Here is a 14,774-nt window from a genome sequence, read left to right as displayed (position 1 = left end):
CTCTGCTCCTCCATCATTGAGTCCTTCCTCTGCTCCTCCATCATTTATTCCACCATCTGCTCCTCCATCATTGAGTCCATCCTCTGCTTCTCCACCATTGAGTCCATCCTCTGCTCTAACCGCGACCTTTACATTATGTTTTTCCCCCCTGTGTCTAATTTCCACTGACACTATGGGATACTCGTGAAGATCCCCATGCACACACCTTATCTACACCCACAATGCCTCCATCAATGCCCCGGGCCGAACCAGGCTCTGGTGGATCATAGAATGCGTACAGCCCGAATCCACCATCGCCTGGCGTGTACCCCCCTGGATTCTTACCGGAACGCGGTATGTCGCACTAAGGTCGAACAAGACCAGTACAGAGATGAGTCCTTTATCTGATGCAATTAGGAGGTGATTAGTCATTTTCACCAGTGCTGTCTCTGTGCTGTGGTGTTTTCTAAATCCTGACTGAAACTCCTCAAATAAACTATTATGATGTAGAAAGTCACACAACTGATTTGCGACTACTTTCTCAAGGATCTTAGAGAGGAAGGGAAGGTTAGAGATCGGTCTGTAGTTAGCCAACACCTCTGGATTAAGAGTGGTCTTCTTCAGGAGAGGTTTAATTACAGCTACTTTGAAGGAATGTGGTACATGGCCTGTTAGCAAAGACACATTAACAATATCCAGCAGAGAGGTGCCAATTAAAGGCAACACGTCTTTAAGCAGCCTTGTTGGGATGGGGTCTAAGAGACAGGTAGACGGTTTAGAAGTAGAAACCGTTGAGGACAATTGGTCTAGGTTAATGGGAGAAAATCTATCCAAATATACACCAGGGCATACAGCCGTTTCCAAGGCCACTCCTCTTGATGACAGATCGGCACTGGTTGAGGGCAAGAGATCATCAATCTTGCCTCTAATAGTTCAAATCTTTTCATTGAAGAAGTTCATGAAGTCATTACTACTGAGGTCTATAGGAATACACGGCTCCACAGAGCTGTGACTCTCTTATATGTTTTAAGGCTATCTCTCCAAACTTAGCGTGATTCTTCCAGATTGGTGGAACGCCATATGCTTTCAAGCTTTGGTGATGTTGGCTTTAGTATGCGGTTCTGAGGACTCAGATTTCTTCATCCTCAGAGTCTTGACTCCAACGAAAGACTCCTATGTCTTTATCCTCAGAGTCTTGACTCCAAGGAAATACTGCTATGTCTTTATCCTCCGAGTCTCCAAATAAAGACTCCTATGTTCTTTATCCTCTGTGTCTTTAACGAAAGACTCCTATGTCTTTATCCTCTGTGTCTTTAACGAAAGACTCCTATGTCTTTATCCTCTGTGTCTTTAACGAAAGACTCCTATGTCTTTATCCTCCAAGTCTTGACTCCAACGAAAGACTCATATGTTTTTATCCTCAGAGTCTTGACTCCATGGAAATACTGCTATGTCTTTATCCTCAGAGTCTCCAAAGAAAGACTCCTATGTTCTTTATCCTCCGAGTCTCCAACAAAAGATACCTATGTCTTTATCCGCCGAGTCTTGACTCCAACGAAAGACTCATATGTCTTTATCCTCCGAGTCTTGACTCCAAGCCACTCCCCCAGCCGTTTGTTAGTAGAATGCCCAGCAATCGGGACCAAGTCTTGTAGGGTCAGCTTTAACGAAGGTCTTATAGTTTATAAATTGGGTCAGTTTCAAGATTGACCCCAATTCTGATCTGACTCTACCCAGAAACACCTGAGAGTGGTCTCTGGAACAAAATGTATTAGTTCAGGTTGTGTCATCGTGGTTATTGTCATCTTTGTGTGGAAGCTTGCTACAGGACTGACAAAAACATTATTTTTCAGGAGTCTTTCTTAATTCAGCCCATTAGACGCTACTTTTAGGTGTATGCCTAGTTTACACTCCATGTCCTTAGCACTGATGTTCTGCTGGGCAACCATTTTTGGAGATTCCTGACAAAAGCCACAAAACAGAAGCAAATCAGAGTTGGGTGTGTTGTTCAAAGATGCGGGTCGGTAGATTTACACCAGACATCTCGCATGCTAAATATTTGAATACATTGCGGAAGTCGTCTGGGAGCTCCAGCCAATGAGAGCGCAGACTTCCGGTTGAGGGGAAACCTCGTGGAGGGTTCACCTTGCCTGTAGCCAAACTGTTTGTTGCATTTGTAACACAAACCAAAGTTGTTGTTGTTGTTGTTGTTGTTGCACCTCGGGTGGTGGATGTTTGCATGAATAAACGTAACACAGGGAAATAGTAAAGACGTGTGGAAACAGGCTTTTATGTGAACACATGTGCCAACGCCAACATCAACAAGCAAGACTTTGCTTCGCCTGTGTTTTATTGGCAGAACGTAGTTTTGACACCTCATCAGGGTTTCGTAGGTCAGTCAGACATCCTTTTGGTATGAAATACAGAAATGAAAATATTTATGGTACCAACATATGAAGTTTGACTCATTACAGATATATACATAAACGATAATACGATTCCTTACTTTTTGTTTGTATCTTTCCTAATATAAAGTATTAAATCACAACATTGTGAGTCAGTCTGCCGCTGTGGGTGTCCTCTGACTGGAAAGTGTTAAAAGAAGTAGCGACAGAGTTCAGTTCAGTTAGGAGGGACTCTGACTGCAGCAGGTCAACAGATTCATGTTTACACTGTTACCTTAGTGTTGTATAGACTTTAAATTACAGAATGGGGAATTTGGTCAAATTGTACCAATTGTTTTCTTGATAATGAATGTCTTTACTTTCTGTTTGCTGATTACAATTAGTGTTTAATATTTTAGCTGCAAACAGCCCTTAACAAATGTAGAGTTTTACAAGAACAAAATGTAAGTTATTGGAATTAGTTTAGTTATGATTGCTTTATGAAGCAAAAGGAGATCATGATTAACTCCACTCAGTTTTTATATTTTACACTTAGTGCGTACTTTGACACAGGGGTTTTAAAATACTTATTTTTCATGTTTATTTTGTCTTTGTATATGTTAATTGTTTGTTCCAATGTGTTGGTCATTGTGGTGATCTGTATGAACAGAAGCTTACATGAACCTATGCACCTTTTTCTCTGCAGCCTGTTTGTAAATGAACTGTTTGGTAGTTCAGGGTTGTTTCCATTCCTTCTGGTTCAGATCCTCTCTGACATTCACACTGTTTCTGCTCCACTTTGTTTCCTGCAAAATTTCTTTCTGTACTGTTATGGAGGTGTAGAATTTACTAACTTAGCCGTGATGTCTTATGACCGATATCTTGCTATTTGTTTTCCTCTACAATACAACACACTTATGACCTTTAACAAGGTTACTGTTCTTATTGCTGTGACATGGCTTTTACCTGTTCTACTGTGTGTTGTGATGACATCATTGAGTAGCTCTTTACAGCTGTGTGGGAACATCATTGAGAAAGTCTACTGTGACAACTACTCCATTGTCAAACTGGCCTGTTATGACACATCAGTCAATAACGTCTATGGACTTATTGTTGCTGCACTTTCCGTCCTTTGTCCTCTAATTCTAATATTGTACACTTACATAAAAATCCTGAGAGTTTGTTTCTGTGGTTCTAAACAGACCCGACAGAAGGCGGTCAGTACCTGCACACCTCACCTCGCCTCCCTGCTCAACTTCTCATGTGGGGCTTGCTTTGAATTATTACAGAGCAGATTTAATATGCACAATCTGCCCACTACTTTGAGAATTGTGTTATCATTATACTGGCTTACATGCCAGCCGGTTTTCAACCCCTTAATGTATGGGCTAAATATGTCCAAAATCCGAATTATATGTAAAAGTCTTGTCTTTGCTAAAATGTAGGCCTCTATTGTCAGTGCCTCCCAGCAGATTTAAGGGTTTACCAGACATTGAGAACGCATTTGTGGTTGATGAAGGTGTAAAGTATGCCAGTTGATATTCAGCTGCACGACTGCTGTGAATTCACAAGCTGCCATCGCATTTGATATATTAGTAATGTAACATGTAAAATTAAGGCACATTTTCTTATTATATCTGATCCACAAAAGATGTATTAAAGAATGTGATAAAAATACGAGAAATGTGTTTTTTATTTAAAGCAATGCTGTTTTAAAGATGCAAATAAATCATGTATCCTTTATTTATCCAGCAATTCTTCTCTGCATTGACCATCCTTAGTTATTAAGGAGCAGTGGGCTTCAGTGAAGCACCCAGGGGTTCAGTGCCTTGCTCAAGGACCTTGTGGTGACGGGACGACCACTCTCACGGCCAAAACCCATATCAAATATTTATTTCAATCACCTTCCATGAGGTTGTGACTATCCAGAGCCACAGATAAATCTGCTTCTTTTTTCATGGCGAATGATGCGTTGCCACGACAACAGTGTTCCAGAGGGGATCGAACCGGAGACCTTGTGGTTACGAGACAACCACTCTATTGTAAGTCACTTTGGATAAAAGCGTCAGCTAAATGAAATGTAAAAGATGTCAACTTTTGTCATTAGAACTTTCCAAAGAAATAAAATCCTAATTATACATTTTATTTGCCATTATTTAGAAATGCTTTGAACAGATTTTCATGATGTATGCTTTTATGTTTAAAGGCTTAACTTTAGTTTGCGCCAAGAGATATTTATTGTACTATAATATATACAACAATATTATTATTATATTTATAGTTGTGTCTATATCTACAGTACAGACACTTCTACAATCATATCTATACTTGAAATAAAAAATTATATTAAAATCTCATTGGCATGAACATGACAGAAAAACATGACGGGAGTGACAGAAAAAGTTTGAGTACCACTAGCTTAGGGTTATGGTTATGGATGTATGATAAGGAATAAATCAGTCGAACATGTTCTGGGTTTTCTTTTTAACTTTAGTGAAGTCACAACACCGAACTAGACAAGTGAAAACCAACTTCTCCTCATTCTCCTCTCTTCTTTCCTCCCTCCTGATTTAACCCTGTGGCAGTGTCTGCTATCAGATCATAAACCTAACATAAGGGTCGTCAATGAATTTGTGTAAACAGGATGATATACAGCAATTCAATATACATATATGGACATTATTTATTAAGAATAAACCCTTGAGATGTACCATCTTGTTTTTAAGGAGTTCCTCAACCACAATTATACAATACGAGCACAATTAGACAAAACATTTACCAAAAACAAAAATAACAAGATAATTAAATGATTAGATGATTATTTTTACATCACAAAGTTTCACTTTCCCACTAGTCTAACAACAGCAGTGTTTCCCATTGATTTATTGGTGGCGGCTCGCCACAGTGTATTTTCTTGAATACAGTTGTTTGAGAGAGATGTTTTCTCAGTCACATAAAACAGGTATTAGAGACATAATTATTACCTGTTAAAACTTTCTAAAAAACTATGCAAATAGTTATAAAATGTGAATGCGATTTATTGTTTCTTTCTTTTTTTATAATATATTTATATATAACATATTTAAAACAAGTCTAGAGAACATCATGTAAATGTCATGTAAATCGAATGCTGTTTGTCACATAACACTGAATTCCTGTTGCCAGTAGTTGGCGCTATGACTGAGTGAAAATTGGCATACTCGGTCCATGAATTGTATTGAGCATGGCAAGTATTGGAGAGATTCAAGCAAATCTAGTGGAGTTACATGAGCTTGTTTAATGGAAATCCACATAAAATGGCCGCCACGCTACAGCGATGCCGTTGCTTCAAACGTAAAGTTTTTGATTAATTTTGATCACTAAGGTCTTTAGATTGTACTGACTAAATTTGAAATGGATCTGATCAAATCCCTGGGACTAGTTCGTTAGAAGATAGCACCTAGAAATAGGATCAAATGAACGGAGAAATCACACAAAAATCCAAATGGCTAACTTCCAGTTGGGTTTAGAGCAAGATACTTTCTTTTAAGTCTACATATGATACATATGCCTACCACATTTTGTATATCTATGTCCAACTTACTGCGAGGGCCACTTTGTTGAACGTTTGTCAAAATGTTGTAGGGGGCGCAATCGAGACAATTTATGACAGCGAAGGCCAAAACCCATATCAAATATTTATTTCAATCACCTTTGACATGTGTGGAAAGTTTCATGGGGTTGTGACTATCTGAAGCCACAGATAAATCAGCTTCTTTTTTCATGGCGAATGATGCGTTGCCACGACAACAGCGTTTAACAAGAACTTACAATATACATTAGAAAGTATCATCAATGTGTTATGGCTTTACTTACACAATTTGAGACTGATCTGGTCAACTGTGAGTAATACATCTAAGTATAACATGTATAATTTCCTTTTGCCAGAAGGTGGTGCTATAATTGACCCATACTTAGTTATTCAGGAGCAGTGGGCTGCAGTGAAGCAACCGGGGAGCAACTGGGGGTTCAGTGCCGTTCTCAAGGAGGGAGCGGGGATTGAACCGGGTACCTTGTGGTTACGGGTTGACCACTCATCCCCTTGAGCTACAGCCGACCCCAAACGATTATGTGAACATGTATGCCCGTAATTGTGTTCAGGCCTGAACCAGCATCATTCATGAGAATGTTGGGGCAGATTAGATAATGTACCTTGGAGTTACAACAACTTCCTCTTTCTTGGCAAACTGCACGAAATGGGCGTGTAATGGCCGCCACGTAAAGGCCATTCAATGACAACTCACCATTTTGATGACATGGTAAGTTAAAGGATGTGATGTGAACATATGCTACATATTTGGTGATGATAGGCCAAATGTTTTGGAAGTTATGTGTATTGATGTATGAAGCCACGCATCTTAGAGGTTCATTGGTCCATATCTTCTAAACACAATCCATCCATCCATCCATCCGCAACATTCGCCAGTTCATTCTGGGGGACCCCGAGGCGGGGAGATGTAATCCCTCCAGTGTGTCCTGGATCTTGCCGGGGATGTCCTCACAGATGGATGTGCCTAGAAAACCTCTAATGGGAGGCGTTCAGGAGCCATCCGAATTAGATGCCCGAACCACCTCAGCTACTCCCATCGACACGAAGGAGCAGCGACTCGACTCCAAGCTCCCCCCCGATGTCCGAGCTCCTTACCCTATCTCTAAGGCTGAGCCCGGCCACCCTACGGAGGAAACTCAATGATTGAGGAGCAGATGATGGACTCAAAAAAAAAAGAAAAACTCCCAAATTTCAGGGGAAAAAAGGGAAGAACCATTCAGTAGAGCAACAGAGGAGGATCCCTCTCCCCAGATGGACAGAAGCAAAATATGTCATGTGACCAGAAGAACAGAGTTACAGAGTTACATCCTAATTTTTAGGACTCTAGGAACCACAAGTAGCCCCGCATTTAGTGAGCAGCTCTCTAGTGGGGCAATATGGTACTACAAGCTCCTTAAGATATGATGGTGCATCACCAATCAAGGCTTTGTAGGTGAGGAGAAGAATTTTAAATGTGATTCTTGATTTTACAGGGAGCCAGTGCAGAGCAGCTAATACAGGATGATGGATGAGCAGAAGGAGGACTCAATGATGGCAGAAGTGAACCATTATGATCTTTGGCAGGTTGAACTTCTTCAGCTGTCTCTGGAATAACATCCTCTGCTGAGCCTTCTTGGTGATGGAGCTGATGTTCAGGTCCCACTTGAGGTCCTGGGTTATGGTGTAGCCCAGGATGCGGAAGGATTCCACAGTGTCAATGCGGGAGTCCCAGAGGTCTTTAGAACATTGAGCTCTAAGTTGTTCAGACTGCACCAGGTCAGCAGATGGTCAATCTCCCACCTGTAGGCGAACTCATCCCCACCAGAGTTGGGATGGTTGTGAGGTATGTGTCCCTGCTGAGCTGTCACAACCTCGGTGGGCTCATCCAGACAGTTGGTAGCAGTCCTGAAATCATCCCAGTCCATCCAGTCTAAACACACTGAAGCTCCTCCAGAGCGTCTCTGGTCCACTGCTTTGATTTCATTTCTGCCTGTATGCAGGAATCAGATGGACCACCAAGTGGCTCACAGTTGATAATAACAGATTCCAGATCTGGAGAATAGTGATTCACCATCACATTGCATTGTTTTGGTCTCCGTCAAATTCTTGAAAACAAGTGCACTATTGTGTACATTATTCAAGAATGACATCCACATAAGACTGAAAGAAAAGGAAACCACTTCATTTTCTTTATCTTTCTTTTGACTTTGTGAAAAACTAAAATGTGCTTCCTCCTAAGACATCAATTAGAAATCAGTCTTAACCAATAAGGTACTTTGATAATGAAGTCATTCTGCGGTGGGCGTCTCCCCGCATGAAGAAGTTAAGAGAGGCAGAAGGTTCAGCTCAGTAAGGAGAATGTCAGGATTCATACAAGGTCATGGGCTGTGTTGCATAATGTCTTACCTTGAGTGTTATCACATACAATTGGAGAATGGTACATTTGAGCAATGTTTAAAATTTGATTTCTTGATAATGAATATGTTTTCTGTTTGTTGATTAACTACAGTTTGAGGGAAATGTTTTATCTGCACACAGTTCTAAGCATTCAGTGTTTAACTAACATTCAGAAATCTTTATGTCTTTGAAACAGTTCATCTCGTAAAGTGTTGATTCTTTTCAGGAGGACCATGTTAAACGCTACGCAGCTTCCATATTTCATATTAAGTGCCTACTTTGACACTGGGGTTCTCAAATACTTCTACTTTATTATTATCATGTCTTTGTATATGTTAATTGTTTGTTCCAATGTGTTGCTCATTGTGGTGATCTGTATGAACAGAAGCTTACATGAACCTATGTACCTTTTTCTCTGCAGCCTGTTTGTAAATGAACTGTTTGGTAGTTCAGGGTTGTTTCCATTCCTTCTGGTTCAGATCCTCTCTGACATTCACACTGTTTCTGCTCCACTTTGCTTCCTGCAGATCTTCTTTGTGTACTCTTATGTTTGTGTAGAATTTTTTAACTTAGCCGTGATGTCTTATGACCGATACCTTGCCATCTGTTATCCTCTACAATATAACACTCGTATGACCTTTAACAAGGTGGCCATGCTCATTGGTGTAACGTGGATATTCCCAGTTCTTGCTATTCTTGTCTTGATCTCGTTGAGTGCACGTTTACAGCTGTGTGGGAACGTCATCGACAGAGTTTACTGTGGAAACTACTCCATTGTGAAACTGGCCTGTTCTGACACCAGAGTGAACAACATCTATGGACTCCTTTACACAGTCATCTCAATCATCGTTCCTCTTGTTCTAATCTTTTTCTCGTACATGAAGATCCTGAGAGTTTGTTTCTCTGGTTCTAAACAGACCCGACAGAAAGCGGTCAGTACCTGCACACCTCACCTCGCCTCCCTGCTCAACTTCTCCTTTGCTAGTTGTTTTCAAATATTACAGAGCAGATTTAATATGAGCAATGTCCCCAATATGTTGGGCATTTTTTTATCCTTGTACTTTCTGACATGCCAGCCTCTCTTCACCCCGGTACTATACGGGCTGAATATTTCCAAAATACGCATCATATGTAAACGTATACTGTGTGGGAAAATGTAAGTAATTAAACATGTTAGTTCAACTCAGTTTTACATACATGACAAAGCAATGAATAAATGACTTCAATAGGGTCAACACAAATGACGCCTCTAGTGTAATGTGTGTGTGTGTGTGTGTGTGTGGAAAGCAAGACAATTAAACAAGCTGTGCACAATGGGTTGTAAAAACATTGAATGATGTCAACAGTAATAACGTATTACGTTTTATCACATCGTTATGTTTATATCTTCAGAAGCAGAGGCACATCATCTGAAATACTAAAACCATACTTAGATTCTGTACCTTGGCTCTTTAAATGTAACCACACGGCCTCCCATACCAGATTATTATTATTAACTACTTGGCTTTGAAGAGAAAACTCAACACCGTAAACCAGATTGAGTCCATGTCAGTTTTAAAATAACAACAACTGTACAAAATAACTATGTTTAGACTAAATTAAAATGAGGAAAAAAATCTTTGGGACAGAAAAAGAGTGAAAAATGACTTAGACAATATAAAAAGAGTCTTTCCATGCCAAGTGTTTTGACTTCCAGAACCTTTTAGATGACGAGATCAGATTGAAAAGAGGATTAATTGTCACTTAAAATTTAAAGTTTAAACTGGAAGAAGGTTTCTTCCCTTTTTTCCCTGTGAAAGGTTATTTTTGGGGAGTTTTTCCTGATTCGATGTGAGGTCAAAGGTCAGGGATGTCGTATGTGTACAGATTGTAAAGCCCTCTGAGGCAAATTTGTAATTTGTGATATTGGGCTATACAAAATAAACTGAATTGAATTGAATTGAATTGAAGAAGACATCTGAATTAGGTGGACAGAATTTGGATGCATTAATGCAAGGGCACAGTATTTGTTCCACGAGATGATTTGTGATTTATATTGCCATGCGTTCTGCAACACATGTATTACTCACACACACTTATTAATAATATTAATAATATTGTTTTTTGTATAAAGGTCTTCAAAGGCACTTTACATAGTAAAAACTGAAATAGTAATAACAATATAAACAAAGCAGATACATAAGATAACAGTAAAGCATATTTAAATAAATGAGTGTTTAAAAAAAGAAGAGTAATGGAGAATGTCTGAAGTAATGGGAAGAGAGTTCCTGACAGGGATGGGGTGCAGCAATGGAGTAGGCCCTGTCCCCCTGGGTCTGATGCTTGGACAGAGAAGGGGGAGCCTTCCGACTATATATATAAGTACAACATAATAATCAAAACCTTTATTTAAAAAGCACTTTAGTAGCACTTAAATGGCACTTACTTCCAGCACTTTTTAGTTTTGCTTTCTTGAAGAAATTGTACTTTTTTATTCTTGTTGTTCTGAGTTTGTACTCTCGGTTGAATGAACTTATTGTAAGTCGCTTTGGATAAAAAGTAAATGTAATATAATGTCCTCCTGGACGCCTCCCATTAGAGGTTTTCCGGGCACGTCCAACTGGTAGGAGGCCCCGTGGAAGACCGAGGACACGCTGGAGGGATTATATCTCCCGGCTGGCCTTGGAAGTCAGAATGAGCTGGAAAGTGTTGCGGGTGAGAGGGAAGCCTGGGTCGGCCTGCTGAACCTGCTGCCACCGCGACCCGACCCCGGATAAGAGCTGATAATGGATGGATGGATGGATATAATGTATTGAAGGAGGTTGGCGTCGGGGGGAGCATGTCAGGGCAGGAAGTCAGAAGGGTATGAAGGGTATGATGTCTAACTGACAGTGCTGTACCTACATTTAACGAAGCGATTCCTTCTGCATTTGATTCAATACCACGTCTCTATCGACGGAGGACTCCTGTGCTAACTTTACTCTGTCCCAGATTAATCATCTTGTCGATAGTACTACAGGCTCACTACAGGGTATGGTAAGGTCAGAAGGGTATGAAGGTATGAAGGGTATGAAGATATGAAGGTTTGAAGGTATGAAGGGCATAAAGGTATGAAGGGTATACAGGTATAAAGGTATGACTGCATTAAGGTATGTAGGGTATGAAGGTATGAAGGGAATGACGGATATGAAGGGTATGAGGGTTAGAAGGAATGAAAGGTATAAAGGTATGACTGCATGAAGGTATGAAGGTATGAAGGGAATGACGGGTATGAAGGGCATGAGGGTTAGAAGGTATGAAAGGTTTGAAGGTATGATGGGTATGAAGATATGAAGGGTATGAGGTTTAGAATGTATGAAGGGTATGACGGGTATGAAAGTATGAAGCGAATGTAGGGTATGAAGGTATGACGGGAATGTAGGGTATGAAGGTTGAGAGGGGTATGAGGGTATGAATGGAATGTAGGGTATGAAGGGTATTAGGGTATGAACCTATGAAGGGTATGAAGGCATGAAGGTTATGTAGAGTATGAATGTATGAAGGGTATGAAGGTATAAAGAGTATAAAGGTATGACCGTATGAAGGTATGAAGGGTATGAAGGTATGAAGGGAATGTAGGGTATGCAGACATGAAGGTATGAAGGGAATGTAGGGTATGCAGGTATGAAGGGAATGTAGAGTATGAAGGGTATGAAGGTATGAAGGGTATGAAGGCATGAGGGGTATGGAGGGTATGGAGGTACAAAGGAATGAAGGGTATGAAGGTATAAAGGAATGAAGGGTATGAAGGTATGAAAGTATGACGCTATGAAGATATGAAGGGAATCTACAGTACGAAGGGTATGAAGGTATGAACAGAATGTAGGGTATGAAGGGTATTATGGTAAGCGTGGATGAAGGGTATTATGGCATGATGGGTATGAATGGTATGAAGGTATAAAGGAATGAAGGGTATGAAGGTATGATGGTATGAAGGGTGTGAAGGGTATGAAGGTGTCCCGAACCAGGCCGCACGGTCATGACAACAAAGGGTAGTTAACAGAAAGGGTTTTATTTAACTTAGGTAGCAAAAACAGAACTTAGGTGGAATAAACAGTCGCGTGTGGAGTCAGTAGTTTCAGTGGTGGAGGTGAGTGCATGCGTGGGAAGTGTGTGTGTGAGATGTTGTATAGTGTCAGGTCAAACCATACTCTCCTACAACCAGCCAAACAGGGTCTCAGGAGAGTGAGGGAGAGAGAGCTCCTGAGACCAGAGGGCCTTTTAAATGCAGCACTGGTACACAAGGCCCAGGTGTTGTCAGTGCTGCTGATTATCTCAGGTGTTTCGACTCTTCTGATGACCCTTGGCCACGCCCACCTGCAGGGACACGAGTCAGTGGCCGAGAGGGTCGTCACAGAAGGTATGAAGGGTATGAAGGTTTGAAGGTATGAAGGGTTTGAATGTATGAAGGGTATAAAGGTATGAAGGGTATTCAATTCAATTCAGTTTATTTTGTATAGCCCAATATCACAAATTACAAATTTGCCTCAGAGGGCTTTACAATCTGTACACATACGACATCCCTGACCTTTGACCTCACATCGGATCAGGAAAAACTCCCCAAAAATAACCTTTGACTTGGAAAAAAGGGAAGAAACCTTCAGGAGAGCAACAGAGGAGGATCCCTCTCCCCAGATGGACAGATGAATAGATGTCATGTGACCAGATGAACAGAGTTACAGAGTTACATAAACACATTACATGAATATGACAATGTATGAATGGACCTCCAATCCATGAAACAGAAGGAGGTAGAGAGGAGGGGGGGGGGCGGGGCATCAGCAGGGCCAATGGGAGGCCGGCTCACCAGGCATCAGACACCTCCAGGTCCAATGGACCCTATGAGACGTGAAGTCACAACGACTCCGGGGAGGAAGCAGAGTTAATAAGGTGCAATGGAGAGATGTAAATTCATCCATAAGGAGAGAGAGAAGAGGAGATAGGTGCTCAGTGTATCCTAAAACATCCCCCAGCAGCCTATAAGCCTATAGCAGCATATCAAGGGGCTGGACCAGGGCAAACCTGATTCAGCCCTAACTATAAGCACTATTAAAGAGGAAAGTCTTAAGTCTATTCTTGAATGAGGTGACTGTGTCTGCCTCCAGGACTGAAAGTGGAAGCTGGTTCCATAAAAGAGGAGCTTGATAACTGAAGGCTCTGGCTCCCATCCTACTTTTTAGGACTCTAGGAACCACAAGTAGCCCCGCATTTAGTGAGCGCAGCTCTCTAGTGGGGCAATATGGTACTACAAGCTCCTTAAGATATGATGGTGCATCACCAATCAAGGCTTTGTAGGTGAGGAGAAGAATTTTAAATGTAATTCTTGATTTTACAGGGAGCCAGTGCAGAGCAGCTAATACAGGAGTCATGTGATCTCTTTTCTTAGTTTTTGTGAGTCCACAAGCTGCAGCATTCTGGATCAACTGGAGGGATTTAAGAGACTTATTAGAGCAGCCTGATAATAAGGAGTTGCAGTAATCTAGTCTAGACGTAACAAACGCGTGAACCAGCTTTTGTATGAAGGTATAAAGGGTATATAGATATAAAGATATCACTGCATGAAGGTATGAAGGTTATGAAGGTATGAAGGGAATGATGGGTATGAAGGGTATGAGGGTTAGAAGGTATGAAGGGTATGAAGGTTTGAAGGTATGAATGGTATAAAGGTATGAATGGTATGCATGTATAAAGGGTATATAGATATAAAGGTATCATTGCATGAAGGTATGAAGGTATGAAGAGAATGACGGGTATGAAGGGTATGAGAGTTAGAAGTTATGAAGGGTATGAAGGTATAAAGTGTATGAAGGTATGAAGGGTATGAAGGCATGACGTGTATGTAGGGTATGGAAGTATGAAGGGTTTTGAAGCGTATGAAGGTCATAAAGGTATGAAGGTATGAAGGGTGTGAAGGCATGACGTGTATGTAGGGTATGGAAGTATGAAGGGTTTTGAAGCGTATGAAGGTCATAAAGGTATGAAGGTATGAATGTGTGAAGGTTTGAAGGTATGCAGGGTATAAAGGTACAATGGTATGAAGGGTATGAAGGGTACTGTACCTAACCTTCTAAATTAATTAATGAGTGAACATCTACCTATGCACTGATGGAGATGATGGAAGGAATAACAAAATGATGAGTGTCCTATTGGTATTTACGTTGACCTCCATAAGGCCTTTGATACTATAGATCACAGTAAATGATTCATTACATTGGAGAAGTAAAGGATAAGAGGGACAGCTCACTCTTGGCTAAAAAGCTACTTGAAAAATAGACAACAGTGTGTGCAAGTTAATGACGTGGTGTCCGGACTTAGGGAGGTCACCTGTGGAGTACTACAGGGATCAGTGATTGGTCCAATACTTTATATACATTATATTAAGCATATGTGTAATGTTACTAAATTAACTTTTGTTTGCTAATGAAAAG

The 14,774-nt window shown here is 40.7% G+C and overlaps 2 protein-coding genes across 2 annotated transcripts; both read left to right on the top strand.

The window, feature by feature from the left end:
- The first annotated feature begins 2,881 nt into the window (after positions 1-2,881).
- LOC117741452 (olfactory receptor 10A6-like) lies at positions 2,882-3,808 on the top strand. Its single transcript, XM_034548513.1, has one exon. It carries the CDS (start codon positions 2,882-2,884, stop codon positions 3,806-3,808), a length of 927 nt encoding a protein of 308 aa, XP_034404404.1.
- Positions 3,809-8,561: 4,753 nt separating this feature from the next.
- Positions 8,562-9,488, top strand: LOC117741451 (olfactory receptor 11A1-like). Its single transcript, XM_034548512.1, has one exon. The coding sequence runs from the start codon at positions 8,562-8,564 to the stop codon at positions 9,486-9,488; it is 927 nt and encodes a 308-aa protein (XP_034404403.1).
- Positions 9,489-14,774: the final 5,286 nt, after the last annotated feature.

The sequence above is a fragment of the Cyclopterus lumpus genome, chromosome 13 (genome assembly GCF_009769545.1).
Source record: "Cyclopterus lumpus isolate fCycLum1 chromosome 13, fCycLum1.pri, whole genome shotgun sequence".
Classification (NCBI taxonomy): Eukaryota; Metazoa; Chordata; class Actinopteri; order Perciformes; family Cyclopteridae; genus Cyclopterus; species Cyclopterus lumpus.
The sequence above is the reverse complement of the archived record's forward strand: the minus strand, read 5'-3'. Positions and strand labels throughout refer to the sequence as shown.

Coding starts and splice junctions, on each gene's coding strand:
- LOC117741452 (XM_034548513.1), top strand. CDS start 2,882: ATGATTAACTCCACTCAGTTTTTATATTTTACACTTAGTGCGTACTTT.
- LOC117741451 (XM_034548512.1), top strand. CDS start 8,562: ATGTTAAACGCTACGCAGCTTCCATATTTCATATTAAGTGCCTACTTT.